This window comes from Podarcis gaigeae (genome assembly GCF_964106915.1).
Source record: "Podarcis gaigeae genome assembly, chromosome: 7".
In the NCBI taxonomy this organism is placed as follows: Eukaryota; Metazoa; Chordata; class Lepidosauria; order Squamata; family Lacertidae; genus Podarcis; species Podarcis gaigeae.
The window spans coordinates 20084067-20102171 of NC_139683.1; the positions used below are offsets into that span (position 1 = coordinate 20084067).

The following is an 18105-nucleotide window of genomic DNA, read 5'->3' on the forward strand; positions in this document are numbered from 1 at the left end:
GTGGGATAGAAATGCAATAAATAAATACAAACAAATAAAAATTGTGTGTCACATTCCTGCATATTACCATAGTGAAGGGCATCAAATCCACCCTCAAAATGTATGATGCAACTACAGGGGTACCTCGGGTTACAGATGCTTCACGTTTCAGACTCTGCTAGCCCAGAAATAGTACCTCAGGTTAAGAACTTTGCTTCAGAATGAGAACAGAAATCCTGTGGTGGTGGCAGGAGGCCCCATTAGCTAAAGGTTAAGAACAGTTTCAGGTTAAGAACGGCCCTCCAAAACGAATTAAGTTCTCAACTCGAGGTACCACTGTATTTGTTTGAAAGATGGCAGACTTCAATCCTTTAGAAATGAAGGCGACGGGGTTGGTAAATTCCATGTACTTCTTCCATTAAAAAATAAAATAAAGTACGGTAGTTACAGGCGTGTGTTGACAGTACTGCTTGTTCTCAGCTGATTTCTCAAACACCTGCGATCTCGGCTTCGCTCCAAGACGAAAAACTTCCTTCCTTGGAGGTTGGACGGGCCATCCGTCATGGTTGAGATTCTTGCAATTGGGGTGGACTAGATGACCGTGGGGGTTCCCTTCCAACTCTACAGTTCTAAGACTACACCGCGCGCTGCTCAGAGAAAGAAGTGGGCGCAAAAGGCTCCCTCCCCAAAGCAAACCGAAGCGCCCCCCGGTTCCCTCCCCGCGGCGCTTCTGCCCTCTGCCAGGAGGCGTCCACGGCTGCAGCAGCGCCAGGCAGCCAAGCGGACCAGGCAGAAGCAGCCGGCGGCAACGGCGGCTCCACGTGTCAGGGCGGGGCGAGGCAGCGCTCGGGCTGGGCAGGGCTGGAGCTGCTGCGCGCTAGCAAGGGAGCGAGCGAGGCAGCGGCAGGCAGGCAGGGGGGCGAGCGAGCCAGCGAGCGTGGAGGCTGCTGCGGCATTGACGGCGCCTCGCCTCTGCCTCCTCCCCTGGCGAGCAGGTCTGTGTCCGGCGCCACCTCCCACCGCAACTGCGTCGCCGGGTCCAGGCGGGATGGGACCCCTCCGGGAAAGCAGCAAGGTGAGCGTACGGCGGAGGGGCTCGCAGGTAGGACGGGCTAGGGGCGGGATGGGACATCTCGGGGACAGCTGCCAGGTGAGGTAAGAGGGCTCTCCGGTGGGGCTGGCGGGGAGGATGAGGAAATCAGGTCCATGCACGTGCAGCCCCCAAAACACGCATTCGGTGTGTCGCGTGTACGTGTGAATACTTGCCATAATGTGTGCGAGTGAATGCGGGGTGTTGTATGTGCTGGCACCGGGGTTCAAGCTTTGGCTAAGGCAAGAGCGGTGTTTAAGACTAGGATACACCAGCAGAAAAAGTGGGATGATGGATATTTTCACTTTCCCCCTCCCCTCCCCTCTTCATCTCTAAAATGCCCAGCAACAGACGCTAAAAGAGCAAACGCTGCTGAGTCCGCCCCTGATGGAGTCTGACATCATTAAGGCAAAATTTGTGGGATTCAGGGTGTGTGTATTTATTTGAGGAAGTGAAGTCGAACACGGTGGATGGAGATGTGTGGGGCAAAGGCAAGGGATCGGGGTGAAGGAAATTCATAAGTGGGGGTCCCCAAGCAAAGAGGAGATGAAGGGTGTCTCTCACCCTCCCCACCTTCCTTGCAACAGCATCACCCAGAAGAGTGTCCCTCGAGTCCACCTCTGATGGAGTCTGACATCATCACTGCTGCTGTGCCCCTGCTGCAGATTTTCCTCTGGAGTGGAGGTTTTCTGGGGGGGGGGGGGGGGAGCAGGGAGAGACCTAGCTCACAATTACGTCACCCCAAAGCTCGGAAGGCTGACCAGAATCCCCATGTTCTCTGGGCAGTCCTTCCCCAACCTCTTTGCATTTGCCGGAATCTCTTGGGGGCTGTAGCCCTGCCGATACAGGTGGCAAGGATGCTGCAAACGGCTGTGATAATTGCCTTTCAGTGCTTTTCCAGCTGATCCAATTTTAGCACAGTAATTGCAGTGCTGGTACTTGGTTGTCTTTGCATAGGATCTGTGCATCTCCAGCCTGGCAAACCTTTCGCTTTTAGCTGTTGACTTCTGCTTTTTTTCTACCTCTCCGGCACGGGAGTGCACTTCTGTGTGGATACTCCCACGCACATATTGATCGAACAAGGCTAACCCCCATCTGCTAGGTGTGGATACAAGTGGGGCTTTTTATGGTGATATGTTGGACTGTTGCACAAGAGCAAAACTCCAGCATTTACAGATTGCTGGAAAAGCCCTGCGAGCCATTTTGCACATTACAACTGGAGTTGCCTCAGCAGCAGCAAATCGCATCTTTCTAGCAAGTAGACCATGTGACGAATACATATGCTTGCAAAGATGCTTGCCACTTCAATGTCTGCATGTGACATTTCCCACATTCTCGCCTCGTTTTTAGCTCTGCTCAGTTCAGCAGTGGCATAACAGCCGCTGCAAATCACTTCCGCATGGGCAGAACCACAGCTAGGCTGTGTGCACGACATACATTTAAAGCCCATCGTTTAACCTGCACAGAGCTACAATTCCCAGTGCCCTTAACAAACTACAGCTGCCAGGATTCTTGGCATTTATGGTGCACAGAACCTTAGTACAGTGGTACCTCGGGTTACATACGCTTCAGGTTACATACGCTTCAGGTTACAGACTCCGCTAACCCAGAAATTGTACCTCGGGTTAAGAACTTTGTTTCAGGATGAGAACAGAAATCGGGCTCTGGCGGTGCGGCAGCAGCAGGAGGCCCCATTAGCTAAAGTGGTGCTTCAGGTTAGGAACAGTTTCAGGTTAAGAACGGACCTCCGGAATGAATTAAGTACTTAACCCGAGGTACCACTGTATCATGTTCATCGTCAGTGTAGTTTCAGTCTACATCAAGGAAATAAGATAAGAAATATCCAGCCAGTTCATCTGGCTTTGTCCAGAATTTTAGGTCCAGGATTTTAGCTACTAGCTATGATGACTATGTTCTGCCTCCACAGTTGAAGGCAGCAATGCTTCTGAATACCCGTTTCTGAAACCACAGGATGGGAGAGTGATCTTGTGCTTGGGTTTCTTGCTGGGGGTTTCCTACAGGCATCTGCTTGTCCACAATCAGAACAGGATGCTGAACAAGATGCCCTGATCCAGCAGCTCTTATGTTCTTACGTTGTACCATTGAGATGGCCCTTCCACGTGGCTCACTGTGGCTAACTGGAATGCTGTCCATGGGCAGCTCCACCTGAGCAGAAGCAGTTTTTGGTGGGGATCATACCATCATAGATTTGGAAGGGACCCTAAGGATCATTGAAGTCCAACCTCCTGCAATGCAGGAATAAGCAGCTGTCCTGTATGGGGATCAAACCTGCAACCTGGGCGTTATCAGCACCATGCTCTAGCCAACTGAGCTATCCAGGGGTGTTAGCTGACCTGCTGACTCCATACATTGAGCCAGACCTTTGGGTGGGGCAGGGCTGGGAAATGCACATGGACTGAAGTGCCCATTGTCTCTGTCATTGGAAGGAGCACAAAATGCAGGACAAGGAGATCTGCCGCAGCCGCATTCCTCGCCTGGTCCTCCGGCCTCATCTCCCCCAGCAGCAGCTACGCCACCAGAAAGTGTCCCCGGCGTCCGAGTCACCCTTCTCGGAGGAGGAAAGCAGAGAATTCCACCCCCTCAGCTCTTCTGGAGGGTCTGCAAGGACCATCAGCAGCAACAGTTTCTGCTCAGGTACTAGAAGAAACAGTGTGTCTGTGGCAATGCTGATATTATAGTCCAGAGATGGGGAACTAGTAGTAGTAGTAGTAATAATAATAATAATAATAATAATAATAATAATAATAATAATATTTATACCCCATCCTCCCCAGCCAAGACTGGGCTCAGGGTGGCTAAGACCAGGTATAAAACAATTGATTAAGATACAACTTCAAAACAAGATTAAAATACAACATTAAAATGCAGCCTCATTTCAATAGAAACTCAAATCAAAAACTTTTTGGGGATGAAAACGTCAAATCTTCACCAAGGCCAACTATCCAGACTGGTCATACATGGGCCAGAAAAAGCCAGGGAAGCCCCCAAATAGGAGTTCCATCACAGAAGGAGAAAGGAAAAAGGAAAGAGGCAGAGGGGATCAAGTTGATTCCAAGCCAAAGGCCAGGTGGAACAACTCTGTCTTACAGGCCCTGCAGAAAGAAATCAGATCCTGCAGGGCCCTGGTCTCATGAGACACAGCATTCCACCAATCTGGAGCCAGTGTTAAAAAGGCCCTGGCTCTGGTTGAGGCTAATCTAACTTCCTTAGGGCCCGGGACCTCTAGGGTGTTGCTATTTATGGACCTAGTAGGAATGATAACCATGGTGACTATGTTCTGCCTTGACAGTTGGTGGCAGTGATACCAGTTTCTGAAAACCATAGAAGGGCAGAGTGCCCTTGTGCTTGAGTCTTGCTTGAGCATTTCCCATTGGCATCTGGGTGGCCACTGTGACAGCAGGATGCTAGATTAGATGAGCCACTGGCGTGATCCATTAGGTTCTTCTTATGTTCTCCAAATATTGTTGAACAGCAAGTCCCATCATGCCAGGCCTTTGGCTATTTGGGAAAGGATATGGGGTATTTATTGGAAAATGAAAGTAATAGACACATTATAATTGCATGTTCAAGGGAATGTCTTATCAGATGTCAAGTAACTGTACAGTGGTACCTCGGGTTAAATACTTAATACGTTCCGGAGGTCCATTCTTAACCTGAAACTGTTCTTAACCTGAAGCACCACTTTAGCTAATGGGGCCTCCTGCTGCTGCCGCGCCGTTGGAGCACAATTTCTGTTCTCATCCTGAAGCAAAGTTCTTAACCCGAGGTACTATTTCTGGGTTACTGGAGTCTGTAACCTGAAGCGTATGTAACCTGAAGCATATGTAACCCAAGGTACCACTGTACAATCTTTAGAGGAAATCTGAGTGCAGTGCTGCATAGGGATGTTTTTAATGCTTGATGCTTTATTATGCTTTTATATTTGTTGGAAGCCACCCAGAGTGGCTGGGACAACCCAGTCGGATGAGCAGGATACAAATAAAATTATTACTGTTATTATTACTATTACAGGAGTGGGTTGGGCCTCCTCTCCTATCAGCCACTGCCATCATGGTCAATGGTCAGGGATCATGAGACTTGTAGTCCAACAACAACTGGAGGGCTGTAGATTCCCCATGCATTTTAGCCCAATTGCTTTTCCTCTCTACCCAAGAAAATAGAATAACTTCCCTAACGGGGTCAGTGGTAGCAAATATACCAACTGAAACCTGTAGAAAATTAATCAGTTTGCTGTATAGTGGGAGCCTAGGAAGTCAGGTTCAGCTATATCAACTTTGTCTACACTGAATGACAGCAGCTCTCTCTAGGATTTTAGGCAAAGTTCCCTCCCAGCCCTGCCTGGAGGTGCTGTGAGTTGGACTTGGGATCTTTTGTATGCAAAGCAGATGCTCTTTCACTAAGCTGCAGCCCTTCTCCAGTTACTTTGTCAGAAATGTATCCCAAGAGGCACCAAATATATATTGTTCCACGTTGCCAATTGCCTGGCTCCATACAGTGGAGCTTTAGAGAGAAATAAAGTCACTGTCAATGAAACTCAGCTCTGAGCACATGAAGCATGTGCCGCTGACTGAAATCAGATGTTTCTGTTTGGATTAGTAAGTGTTTATCTTGAACGCTGCATGAAAAAAAAAATTGGCATGCCCATTTTAAACAGAGCCGAGGTTTACACACTTGGAGAATCTGAAGGGTGAGGTTCACCCAGGAGCAGTTTGCATGTGAAATGAGAGGGGTAATTGGTTCAGGAGAGTACCGATTTACAGTTTCAAAAGATGGTTTCTAAAGAGAGCTTATATCCAAAGGTGTTTCTAATCCCTGTCTCAATTATAAGTGACACAGCAGATGTCATGCAACAACACGGATTTGTGACACCCAACCTCCCACTGCTTCACTGTGTCACATGCAGTGGCATAGCGTGGGGGGTGCAGGGGGGGCCAGCCGCACCGGGCGCAACATCTGGGGGGCACTCGCACTCGCAGCTCTCTGCCCCTACCTGGCTCACTCACTCTCACTGCTGTGCTGGCTGTGCAGATCCGATCCGAGCCACCGGGTCGCCGCCCACTGTGGAGGGGGGGTGCCAGGCGTGCGGGTTAGGGGGCGCAAATTACTTGCCTTGCCCCGGGTGCTGACAACCCACGCTACGCCACTGATCACATGTGTGGGTCAGTAATCAAATAATGACCATCTAATACAGGTGTATGGAACTGTTGGCTCTCTAAATGCTGCTGAATTACAACTTCCATCATCCCTGGCCATTGGTAACATCTGGACGGGGGGCAAATGTTTGCTGCACCTGGTCCCGTATAAGCAATGTTGAGTGTGGAAATTACAGCATGCAAATGAAAATACAGTCTTGCCCTACCTCCATCCCCTGCAGATATTGATACTAATTTGACTAGTGGGAATTTTCCTATAACCACACAGTGGCTTAGTGATTCAAGTCCAAAGACAATTTGGAACAATTGTCCAAAGGGAGAGTGTACAAGGAGGCACAAGGGATTTCTTAGTTATAGGGGAACATCTACATTGCTAATAATGTACATTGGCTTTCTAAGAACTCAAGTCAAACCTGCATGCAACTTCATTCTTCCCATTTGTGGTTTATAGCAACTGGTTATTTAGAGTCCTACTACCTCTAACGGTGTGCTAGATCATGGCTGCTAACCACTGATAGCCTTGTCCTCCATGAATTTGTTCAATCCACTTTCACAGCTATCCAATTCAGTGGCCATCGTTGCCTCTCTGGGGAGTGCATTCTGTAGTTCAACTTCATTCTGTGTGGAGGAAGTACTTATTTTTGCCTACCACTTAAACTTTCACAGCTTCCCCTGGTAGGAATTATAGTTCAAAGAGGGTGACAAGGATTCAAAGCAGGCCTCCGGCTCTGTCTTTCAGAGGAGAGGGAGGGGCTGTTCAATAAGCCCCGAATGACAGTGCACGGCAGTCGCAGAGCCGGGACTCCAGTCATAATTGGTGCCAAAAGCAGCCCTGCTAAGCTTTTCACAATTGGGCAGGAGGAGAGCTGGATTGGCAGGGCTGCTTAAAGAAAAGACTTGCTGACTCATAAAGTATAACCACATGTGTGGAGAAGTTACAGCCACCCTCCCTGCTGTACCCAGTGGCGTAGCGTGGGGGTGCAGGGGGGCCGGCCACACCGGGCGCAACATCTGGGGGTTAGGGTTAGGGGGCGCAAATCCATGGGTTGGGGGGCGCAAATCCACAGGTTAGGGGGCACAAATTACTTGCCTTGCCCCGGGTGCTGACAACCCATGCTACGCCACTGGCTGTACCCATCTCTTTTGCTTTCAGTGCTTCTCAAGCGTACTCCCATTGAAATGAGGGGTGTGATAGCAGACAGTTGCTAGCTGGTTGTGGTGGGGGTGGACAAGTGAAAGTGGGGCTGGGGCTGTGGTTGTCCTGCTCTTCTCCCTTCTTATGACTGCTTTGCTCATTTAGTTGGTACCTTTTGGGTCTCTGCTGTGCTGCTCTGCTCTTCCCCCAACTCCTTGACTGGCTAGCAGGCAGGCTAGATATAGTGAGGAGATGAAAAAGAGCTTGGATTTGATATCCCGCTTTATCACTACACGAAGGAGTCTCAAAGCGGCTAACATTCTCCTTTCCCTTCCTCCCCCACAACAAACACTCTGTGAGGTGAGTGGGGCTGAGAGACTTCAGAGAAGTGTGACTGGCCCAAGGTCACCCAGCAGCTGCATGTGGAGGAGCGGGGAATCGAACCCAGTTCACCAGATTATGAGTCTACCGCTCTTAACCACTACACCACACTGGCTCTCAGTAGCATAGCTCAGTGGTAAAGCATCTAATTTGGGTTCAGAACACCCCAGGTTCAATGTACAGCAGATCTGGGGACCCCCAGTACAGTCATACCTTGAGTTACAGACACTTTAGGTTGTACATTTTCGGGTTGCACACCGCACTGAACCTGGAAGTACCAGAACGGATTACTTCCGGGTTTTGGCACTCGCGCATGCGCAGAAACACTAAATCGCACTTTGCGCATGTGCAGAAGTGCCAAATCATGACCCGCGTCCACTGTACTGGGAATGTCCCCCGTCTGAAGCCTTGCAGAATGGCTGCCAGCCAATGTAGACCAGAGCTTCTCAAAGGGTGTGGCAGGAGAGAATGGCAAGTGTGGCAGGAAGATTCAAGGAACATGAAAGAAGCATTTAAACATTTCATTGTAGTATGGTAGAGTCTCAAAATATTATTATTATTATTATTATGCAGAATATGGATAGGTATCTTTTGAAAATGAGAGCGAGAGCAAAGATTCTTTGTGTTGATGAGGAGATGAGAGTTTGTTTGTCTCAAATTAGGCCTAATATAAATGAGATTACCCAGCAAAAGCAGGTTCACACCTCTCACTGAGGTTGTATACATACTTAAGATCCATGCTTTTTTTTTCTTAAAAAATGTTTAGGGGTACTCTCATTTTGTCTTAAGAAAATCACAATTTTATAGTTCATATCAGGAAAAATAAATACAGTAAATGGACAAAAGTACAAAGATTCACAAAATGTTTAGGGGTATGCGTCCCCCTTGTGCACTGCTTAAGGTAAATATGTAAGAGGATCATTTATAATTATATTTTGGGAACAATTTGTGTTCTTACGTAGCTGCATTGTTTTTTTTTTTATTATTATTATTATTATTATTATTATTATTATTATTATTATTATCCTGTACCAGCACTGCTGATTGTCCCCCTGACTCATGTATTTCTTATCAATTAAAAATCAGTCTGGCACGAGCAAATTTTTAATGTGAAAGGGTTGCCCAGAGGAAGGAAGTTTGAGAACCACTGATGAAGACAATATTGAGCTATATGGATCAAGACATATAAACGACCCCAAGTGATGATAACATAGCTCAGGTTACAGATGCTTCAGGTTACAGACTCCGCTAACCCAGAAATAGTACCTCAGGTTAAGAACCTTGCTTCAGGATGAGAACAGAAATCGTGCTCCGGCGGCACAGCGGCACCTGGAGGCCCCATTAGCTAAAGTGGTGCTTCAGGTTAAGAACAGTTTCAGGTTAAGAACAGACCTCCAGAACGAATTAAGTTCTTAACCCGAGGTACCACTGTATGTTGGCTCCCAGTACGTTTCCGAGCACAATTCAAAGTGTTGGTGCTGACCTTAAAATCCCTAAATGGCCTCGGTGCTGTGTAGCTGAAGAAGCATCAGCCCAGACCTTGAAGTCCAGCTCTGAGGGTCTTTTGGTGGTTCCCTCATTGTGAGAAGAGAGGTTACAGGGAACCAGGCAGAGGGTACTTGCACCTGCCTGGTGGAATGCCCTCCTGCCAGATGTCAAACAGATAAACAACTATCTGACTTTTAGAAGACATCTGAAGGCAACCCTATATAGTTTTTAATGTTTGATGTCTTACTGTGGTTTTATAATTTGTTGGAAACCGCCCAGAGTGGTTGCGGCAACCCAGTCATATGGGCAGCGATAAATTGTTATTGTTATTATTAGAGCGTATGCCCCCTTGGACTCACTTGGACTTATTTCCCCATAACGCTACGTATAATAATAATTATAAGGATGCATAGGATTCTCTGTGGAATAGGATTTATGCATGCTGCATAAACATCCTGCAAACGTTTTGAAATGAGGCTACTCTGGATTAATTCATTTGTAAGTGGCATCCTTGCTGATAAAATGAGAATAAGATTTCTGCATCTGCATTTTTACACATTTTTTAAGAGAGAGGGGGTATGGCCTGTTGATCTCAGAGGGGCTGCAAAAGTCACAGGAAGATGTTGGGCTGTATCCAACTAAATTCTACTCAGAGTAATCCATTGGCATTAGACAGGTCTGTTCATTTCAGTGGGTCTACTCTGAGCACGGCTAACATCGGCTGCCCCCTATTATTTCTTCTATGAAATTATTGATCGGGGGGGGGTCCAGCTTTCAAAACCCACATTTGTTCCAGCCAATTGCATGTGGAGCTCGTTATAAAACTTCCAGCTGGATGCTAGGCTTCGATAAAACGAAACAAATGCTTTGGCGTGCGTGCTGTCTGTCATCTGACATTGAAATAGGCACCCTCCTGCCTTCCCCCTCCGGTTTGGATTTCAGCTGCAGGGTTCATATGTCAAGCAGAGAGAAAAACATTCTCCCAGCAGCAACGCCTGCCTCATCAGCTGCCGAGTATTTCACCACATCAGGTCTGCTATCCTTGTAAGTTGCATAGTAGGGGCTGCTTGGGAGCGGTTCTCTACAGAGTGCTGCATTTACCTTGTCAACCTGGAAAAGGGGATGTCCGCAAAGCATTGTCAGCTATTCAGCTTTGAATGGCCCTTTCATGGCCTGGGTGTTCCAGAGAAAGGCAACCCAAAAGAGTGTCTCCTGAGCACTCTGGAGAATGTAGGCTGTGGAGATCTGCCTGCAAGGTAGTAGGACATGTGTGGCACTCACAGCAAATGGGACATCTTTTTCACACCAAGCATTACATTCTCTAGCGCACGCCAGTGATGGGCAGTGCAAGGAGCAAAAGGTTGGTAGAGTATCTGTGGGAATGTTCAGGGAGGCACACAGCACAGCAGATAGCTGGTTGCAGGCTTGTGTGAGCCTCTAACTAGTATACAATTCAATCTGTCTCAGATTGAATTGTACGTTCCTGGTAAGCTCCCTTGAATCCCTCCTAAAAGAATAAAGACACCACAGTGTCTTATAAAAGAAAGTTTACTCATGATCAGGCAGAGCACAGTGTGATCTCTGAAGGCAGGCTTAAGCCTTAAAGTTACAAATATGTACATGTGGATCTACCCCATATGAGTGAATAATCCCAGTGACTGCAAGATAACAGTCCAGCACTTCACCCAACAAAAGGAAGATGGAAAAGAGAGAGAGAGTTGCTGTGTGACTCGTCCTTTTGTTACCTGGACAGGTTAGGTCACACCCACCTTCTGTCACATGCAAAAGGTAGGATGTTCCAGCCAGGAGGAACAGGAAGTTTCTTCTGGCTGGACCAAACATTCCCTTGCATGTCTTCTCTAGCATCACAAGGAATGTTGTACTTGACTGCTCCCAGCAGATTACATCCCACAGTATCCAGTATGGCACTTATCTTCATGTAGTAGCCTATATTCCAGGAAAATCTCTTCCATCCAAGCAAGCAAGCAGGAGACATCAGAACAATTCAAGGGAACAGGAGATATTCACATCAATTGCTTCATCTTGTCCTGCACACCACTGGCAAGTGGCCCCTGTGTGGCTGTTGAGAACAGAATATGGCCCTCTGGCTCAAAAGATCCCCCACCTCTGATGTATCCACTTACTACTGCTACTACTACTACTAATATTTTAATTTATATCCCACCCATCGTGCTGGGTTTCCCCAGCCACTCTGGGTGTCTTACAACATATATAAAAACACAACAAAGCATCAAACATTAAAAAACAAAATATCCTATATGAGCAACAAACCAACCAATAAATCAATAGAAACCAATAACAACAATAACAATACAGTGGTACCTTGGTACTCGAATGGCTTGGCTCCTGAACAAATTGGCTCCCGAACGCCACAAATCTACAAGGGAATGTTCTGGTTTGCAAACGTTTTTCAGAAGCTGAACGTCCAATGCTGCTTCCTCAGCTTCCGGTTGAGTGCAGGAAGCTGCTGCAGCCAATCGGAAGCTGTGCCTTGGTTTTCGAACCATTTTGGGAGTTGAATGGACTCCCAGAACGGATTGAGTTCAAGAACCAAGGTACCACTGTAATGGCAATAATAAACAGTTTACAGTTACACCCAAACTAAAACAACCACCAACCCCAACTAAACATTTAACCTTCGGAATAAGCTCCATTGAACTTAGTGGGGCTTGCATTTCTGCAGATGTGCATAGGATCCCACCGTTAGGCTGCAATTCTTGTATACTTTTGCTCAAGAGTGAGCCTTGTTGAACTCAGCAGGGTTTGTTTCAGAGTGTGCATATGCCTAGGGTCAGAATGCACATGAATGAATATGGAATTATCTTGCCTGGCAACTCCTGGAAAACTGATATAGTCTTGCAAGAGCCCTTCTGCAAAGCAGTTTCCCTCATCTCAGTGCTCGGTGCACCTGCTTGAGAAGTCACGCCCGATGACTTTCGCTTCTGTCTTCACCTGCTTTGTACATCAATCACCACAATGAGCTGGAAGAGAGGAGCACCTGGCAATGTATGCCTCATCCTTCCCCACTTTAGTTCATTTCTTTTTCAATGCATCTGCACATAGGACTCGGTGCAAAGTTTGAAGTTACACTTTACAATTTATTTTAAAGGTTTTGTTTTTTGTTTTTTTAAAGTAATATTTATTAAAGATTTAAGGATTACAGAAAGAAAAAAAAGAAAACACAAAATTAAACAAAACAAAACAACACATTACAATAAAGAAAAAAAACAGAAAACATTACTTATCTTAACAAAACAAAAACAGAAACAGAAACAATTAAAAACACAACGAATATTCCCATAACTTATCTTTCATTTGCTTGTTTCGTTGACCTCCTCACACCTCCCTTTTTTATATTCTAGTTCAGTTAGCTATTTCAGCAAATCCTTTCCATCTTTCTCAGTTTTTGCCCTATAGTTTGTCTTGACATAATCTAACTTTACTTTTCCTCCTTTAGCCAATTAACAATCTATTTTTACTTAATCCTTTATAACATTTCTGCTAAAGCCATATAACTTCATTCCAACATCCTTCTAACATTCATTAATTTTACAATGTTTCTGTAAATAATCTTTAAATTTCTTCCAATCTCTTCTCCCTGGTCTCTGATTCTGCCAGTCATTTCCGCCAATTCCATGTAGTCCATCAACTTCATCTGCCATTCTTCCCAGGTGGGTAGATCTTGTGTCTTCCAGTACTTTGCAATAAGTATTCTTGCTGCTGTTGTAGCATACATAAAGAAAGTTCTATCCTTCTTTGGCACCAATTGGCCGACCATGCCCAGGAGAAAGGCCTCTAGCTTCTTCAGGAAGGTATATTTAAATACCTTTTTCATTTCATTATAGATCATGTCCCAGAAAGTCTTAATTCTTGGGCATGTCCACCAAAGGTGAAAGAATGTACCTTCAGTCTCATTACATTTCCAACATTTATTATCAGGCAAATGATAAATATTTTAAAGGTTTTGAAAGCATCCTTTGGCACTGATAGATGGTTGCAAAGCTCGTCGACGTTAGAAAACAAAAGCTCACAGTACATTCATTGCAAGTTGTAGCTCTTAAGGGCCTTCATTACAAACTTAAAACTGGCTTAATATTTATTTTCTCTTTCTTTACTCTGCATATCATTTTTATTAAATTTTCTGTTTTACGATTTAAAATACTCATTTTACATCCTTAAGATATCAGTGACTTCCCTTCTTCTCTTTCCATGGTACATATTACATATCATAAATCCCTGCATATTTTACAAATACTATACCCAGTGCTTTTTTCCTGGGGGACGCAGGGGTATGCATACCCCTAAACATTTTGTTTGGCCTCATTGAGGGGGCAGTATTTCAATATGAGTAGGAAAATGAGAGTACCCCTAAACATTTTTTTAGCGGGAAAAAGAGCACTGACTGCACCATTCAGTATTCCATTATTGCATCCATCAAAACTTATTTACACTGTTGAATTTATCTTAATGCTGCCAGCATTTTCTTTTCTCTTTCTAGGGCATCAAGAATTCTAGGGTAGGGAGACTAGGGATCTGTAAAGAGATCATTCTTAGTGCAGACCTTCCAAGTGTCCCTATTTTCCAGGGACAGTCCCGGATTCCCAGAAACCATCCTGGTTTCTGATTTGATCCCAGAATGTCTCACTTTTCCTTAAAGTAAAGGTAAAGGGACCCCTGACCATTAGGTCCAGTCGTGACCAACTCTGGGGTTGCAGCGCTCATCTCACTTTATTGGCCGAGGGAGCCGGCGTACAGCTTCCGGGTCATGTGGCCAGCATGACTAAGCTGCTTCTGGCAAACCAGAGCAGTGCATGGAAACACCGTTTACCTTCCCGCCAGAATGGTACCTATTTATCTACTTGCACTTTGACATGCTTTCGAACTGCTAGGTTGGCAGGAGCAGGGACCGAGCAATGGGAGCTCACCCCATCACAGGGATTCGAACCGCCAACCTTCTGATCAGCAAGTCCTAGGCTCTGCGGTTTAACCCACAGCACCACCCGTATCCTTCTTTTCCTTAGGACGTCCCTATTTTCATTGGGAAAATGAAATGTTGGAGGGTATGATAGTGCCTTCACCAGACTGCAGTTCCAGGATTCTTTGGGGGAAAGCCCTGAAAATTGCACTGGTATAATGCCAGTTTCAGTTTGTCAGAAGCGGTTTCATGTGCTTCCTTGCACATACAACCAGTGACAGAACTTAGGCTGGATCTAAACACATCAAAGAGGCGTTTCTGTAGCGTTGTAAATTTAAACAGGGAAAACAGGTAGAGAAAAACAGGACTCCACATCGCCATCTGGTGACACAATGTTATATCGCATATACAATACACATAAATCACTTTTTCTTTACCAGTCTAGCTGAGCCCTTAGTCTTCATTCTCTTGTGCATATTCCATTTTCTTCCATGATCACATTATCATAGCATTATAGAGCTGGAAGGGGGGCTGCAGTCCAGCTAGTTCAGCTCCCTTTTTAAAGTCAATGTTTGGTATATCTTGGCTGTGAGTCCTGGAAGACCTGCTCCCTGCCTTGCAAACCTTTTCCCACCTGGCCTGGGAGGGTGGAGATTTGACTGATTCTAGCCAAAAAAAAAGCTGAGGCTGCTGAACAGACTCTCGGGCTATCTCCCCCCTCACCGCACTGGTTCAAGTAACTCTTGATTGCATATTTACTCCACCTTTCCCTCCAATGAACTCAATGCAGCTTCTTCCTCGAATTTATCCTCCCAGCACCCTCGTGAGTTAGATTAGGCTGAATGATAGGAGCTGGCTGAAGGTCACACAATGAAGTTTATGGGGATTGGAATCTGATCAGTCATCCTCTGGCACTGCTTTGCACTAGCTCTATACATGCACATGGTCTGTGCATTGCAAGCAGATCCAGATCTGGATTGGGATGCTAGGTTTGGATCAGATTGAAGCTTCATATATGTTAAGAGAGTTTAACTACTAGGAGCAGGAGCCTTGAGCAGGTTACTTTCTGTCTCGGTTCCCCACCATTAAAATGACGGTCTAGTTTAGTGATGAATGCACTTTTCTCATTGCAATTCACTACTTATTGTTATACCCTGCATTCTTATATCATAGTTTGAGGGCTGGCATCCATGAGCAACATCCAGGACCCTGACACTGCCCATATGGACAAATGTCCGTTTCTCTTGGTTTCTCATTTTTTTCAGTCTTAAGTTCAGTTCACAAGAGTTTGTGATTTTTTTTTTAATTAAAAAAATTCTTATGAAAAGTCATCAGCATTTTGGTATGATTTTTACCTACTACAGTTGTACCTTGGGTTACATATGCTTCAGGTTACATACGCTTCAGGTTACAGACACCTCTAACCCAGAAATAGTACCTTGGGTTAAGAACTTTGCTTCAGGATGAGAACAGAAATCGTGCTTCAGCAGCACAGCAGCAGTAGGAGGCCCCATTAGCTAAAGTGGTGCTTCAGGTTAAGAACAGTTTCAGGTTAAGAACAGACCTCAGGAACGAATTAAGTACTTAACCCGAGGTACCACTGTATATATATATTTATATGCATTGTCACCTAATCATAGAATCATAGAGTTGTAAGGGACCACTGAGGATCATCTAGATCCTTCAATCTCTGCAAATCAGGAATGTGCAGCTGTCCCTTTCGAATCCGTAATCAGCGTGTGAGCCTTGAAACTTGCTTTTGGAGTTCCATTTGGGCCATCTTCATTGTCAATTCAACATCATGTCATCTGTAAGCATCATTTTTGGTGGTTTGGGGAAGAATAGGGCCTGTTCTTAATTCCCAGGCAATTGAAGATTTATTTATTTTTTATGTGCTTGTTCTGCAAAGGGATTAACATCCTGCCTGAGTTGTCAGCCAAGTTATAGCTGGCGTCTGTTAGAAACTGTTTGTAACAGACGGCCTTCTGAAAAAAGGCGGGGCAAACATTTTGTGCCATCCAAGATTAAGACTTGCCAAGTCATGAAAGCAGGAAGCTAACAGAATGAACCTTGCTTCTTTTCTTTTCTTTTTTAATAACAAAAAATGCTATGTCCAAGTGAACAGAGGAATAAGAGCTGGTGATAACCAACTCGTGGTTTGATGGTACCACCAAGTCCCACCCTTCTCTTTTCCTCTTAATTTCTTCTGCGCAACGATAGTCATAGCCTCAGGGAAATGTTATCTCCGGTTACGAATGGACGACATGGAAATTTCCTCTCCGTTCCAGTCAGGACTCTGGCTGTGCCTTCACAATCTGGTAAATGCTTCTTACGCTGCTATGGAAGTGTCCGTAGATGTGTCACTCTGATATATTTTATTTTTTAAAAGAAAGCGGTGTCTCTCCCCACCCTGTAAGGAATCTTGTCAAATTGCTGGACCTTGAGCAGAGTTGCTAAGTTGGCAGTGTGGAGATGCATGAGGTCTTCAAGATAATCCAGAGGTCAGCCCACTGTACTTCTAGTGATTGATCCGGCAGTGGGATGATTTGTGACAAGGCAATAGAGGTAGGCAGAGAAAATGCATGGTCCATGGCCAGAGGTTATGGGAAATGTAGTCATAAAAGATTTGGAGGGGCACCAGGTTGAAGAAGGCTGTTTTATATATGCAGGGATGTAAACTGTGTCCTACATCAAGGAATGACTTTGCCTCTTGTGATGGGCAGTGCACTGCTGCTATTTTGGGTGACGGCGAAAATTTTGATCCTGCAAAAGATCTTGAGTTCAAATGTACATCTGATACATTTATATGCATTGCTGGGGGGGTGGGGAGGTGGAAATGTCTCTGGCAGAATGAGCTGGGTCCTGCAACTGTCCAGATGTACCGTATATTTTCCCTGTGGCTGCTTTGTGGGGAGGGGGGTATATTAGGTATATCGTTTATTTAGAAATAACAGAAGGGTCATAGGAAAGAGGATTGCATGCAACAAATCCTTTCATTGTCTGCAGCTGAATTCAAAAGCCTGGCTTAGTTATTGGTATGTCTAAAGGTCATTAATGTTGATAGGAGCCAAGAGGAGGAATTGTTGCCTGTGCCAAGTTCAGTTTGTTCCCATGATAAGCAGCCTGATGTCTGTGAAAGCTGGAGAGCTTAAGCAATTTCAGTTAAAATGGAGGAGTCGTGAGGCTGAATTTAGCTTTCAGGGCTGGAGCCATGTTTGAGAGGGTGCAGGAGAAAATGCCACAATTTCCCCCTTCTCTGTTGGTAGAACATGGTGAGTTTACCAGCCAGTAGGAGGAGGTAGCAGCAGACTGCACTGATCCAAGCAGGGATGGGTCAATGCAGCCCACCAGTTTGAATTTCCCAGAATGCCCTGGGCTGCTGCCATGTTGAAGGCTTTGTAGAAAATTAAAATGGCAGCTTAGACCCATGGTCCTGCTTGGTGTCTAAGCTGGGGGGAAAGAATTAGAAAGGGATACAGTGAAGATATCAGTGGTGTGCCCTAGCAGGGCTTGTAAGCCCTGGCAGCTTCCCAAGGGAGTTGGGAAGCTTTGTGTGGTAGTCTCCTAATCTGGGGAACCGGGTTCGCGTCTCGGCTCCTCCACATGCAGCTGCTGGGTGACCTTGGGCCAGTCACACTTCTCTGAAGTCTCCCAGCCCCATTCACCTCACAGAGTGTTTGTTGTGGGGGAGGAAGGGAAAGGAGATTGTGGAAGAGTGGCAGATGAAGGTGATGGACTATATGGAATTGGCGGAAATGACTGGCAGAATCAGAGACCTGGGAGAAGAGTTGGTGGAAGAAGATTGAAAGAAATTTAAAGACTATCTGCAGAAACACTGTAAAATTAATGAAATGATGTTGGATTGAAAATAAGTGGCATTAGCAACAAAGTTAATAAGAATATGCAAAAATGAATTGATAAT

The 18105-nt window shown here is 45.6% G+C and overlaps 1 protein-coding gene across 5 annotated transcripts in view; it reads left to right on the forward strand.

Annotated features, from left to right (window-relative positions):
• The first annotated feature begins 728 nt into the window (after positions 1-728).
• SYBU (syntabulin) overlaps positions 729-18105 on the forward strand; it is a 44677-nt gene continuing 27300 nt past the window's right edge. For 2 of the 5 annotated variants that reach the window (XM_083749172.1, XM_083749174.1), the window contains exon 1: positions 16186-16501. In XM_083749172.1, the coding sequence (XP_083605298.1) occupies positions 16420-16501 (82 nt within the window). In that variant the 5' untranslated portion in view covers positions 16186-16419. Of the gene's footprint in view, positions 1055-3516; positions 3725-16185; positions 16502-18105 lie in introns of those variants that run through there. The other 3 variants (XM_083749170.1, XM_083749171.1, XM_083749173.1) reach the window with 3 other exon arrangements.